Genomic DNA, 1,340 nt, shown 5'->3' on the forward strand with positions numbered 1-1,340 from the left:
TGGTGCCCCGCCCGACCCGGCGGAGCCTCCAGCTGCTGCCTCAAAACCTCCTTTTCCTTCTCGCAGGTCTCCTTCAGCCGAGACAGTTCACCAGAGAGCTGCCCAGCCTGGGTCTCCAGCTCGCCCCGGTAAGCAGCGTGCTGGGAGAGGTCGTGCCGCCGGCTCTCTAGCTGGTACTGGCAGGCCACACACTCCTTCGTCCCCTTGAACAGCTTCTGCTTGATCTGCCGGATCTCATCCTTCAGGTTGTCCCTCTCCAGCTCTACCTTGGCCAGCAGCCGGCAGGCGGCCTGGATCTCCTCGTGGGCATGGCGGATCTCCTGCAGTGCTGGCTCCCGCAGCTGGCCGAGCTCCGCGATCAGGCTGTCTCTCTCTTTCTCCAGCTGCTCAACGGCTTCGATGCACTCTTGGAAGAAATCCCCCAGCTCTTCGAGGGTCAGGCATTGATGTTCCGCGCTATCCACGTCCAAGGGGCTGCCTGCCCCCTCTGCTTCCATGTCCAGCGAGATCCCTGCCCCGTCCATGTCTGTGTTTGCTGGGATTCCTGCCCCCTCTGCATCCATGTCCAGCAGGATCCCTGCCCCGTCTGCAACCACATCGGCTGGGATTCCTGCTCCGTCTGTGTCCATGTCCTGCAGGATCCCTGCTCCATCTGCATCCACGTCCAGCGGGATCCCCACCCCACCTGCATCCACGTCCAGCGGGATGCCAGCCCCATCCACGCCCAGCGGGACCCCTACTCCATCTGCATCCATGTCCGACAGGATTCCTGCCACGTCCACATCCAGTGGGGTCCCGGCCCCGGCCACATCCTTGTCCAGCTGGGATCCTTGGCCCTCCAAGGAAGTGTCCCTGGCATCTGCCTGCAGTTCCAGGCAGGCCTCTGGGCTGCCCCCATGCAGGGATGTCACCCCCAAACCCACTGCTGGGTCTAACGGGCTGTGTGAGGACTCAGGGTGTGGAGCAGCATCCTGTGGGGCTGAGGATGCTCCGGCTTCATCCAGCCACTGCTCTGGAGGGGACTCAGGCTCTGCCATCAGGTCCCTGGAAAGGAGAGGAGACGTGAACCAGAGCTATGAGTGTGTCAGGTCTCAGCCCTTCCCTCCCCACCTTGTGAGAATCAGGTGCCCCGCAGCAGGCTGACCTGGGGGTGCTCTTGCCTTGGCCCCCTTGCACGTCCGTCCCCATTTCACCCTCAGGCTGCACAAGCTGGGCAGGGCTGCACTTGCACACCCTGATGGCAGCTTGGCCCCAAACTGTTGGCTTTGGCATGAGCAAAAACAAGGAAAGAAAACCCTCTTGGAGCCACCGACTGCTACACAGAAAGTGCAAGGGATGCA

At 62.3% G+C, this 1,340-nt stretch overlaps 1 protein-coding gene across 1 annotated transcript in view; it reads right to left on the bottom strand.

Annotated features, from left to right (window-relative positions):
- The window catches only part of SYNC (syncoilin, intermediate filament protein), a 3,963-nt gene extending 2,775 nt beyond the window's left edge, over positions 1-1,188 (bottom strand). The window contains exons 1-2 of the mRNA XM_010145519.1: positions 1,145-1,188; positions 12-1,044 (exon numbers count right to left, since the gene is read on the bottom strand). Coding sequence (XP_010143821.1) covers positions 12-1,044; positions 1,145-1,188 — 1,077 coding nt within the window. The remainder of the gene's footprint in view (positions 1-11; positions 1,045-1,144) is intronic.
- Positions 1,189-1,340: the final 152 nt, after the last annotated feature.

Source organism: Buceros rhinoceros, unplaced genomic scaffold (genome assembly GCF_000710305.1).
Source record: "Buceros rhinoceros silvestris isolate BGI_N320 unplaced genomic scaffold, ASM71030v1 scaffold31791, whole genome shotgun sequence".
NCBI classification, from domain to species: Eukaryota; Metazoa; Chordata; class Aves; order Bucerotiformes; family Bucerotidae; genus Buceros; species Buceros rhinoceros.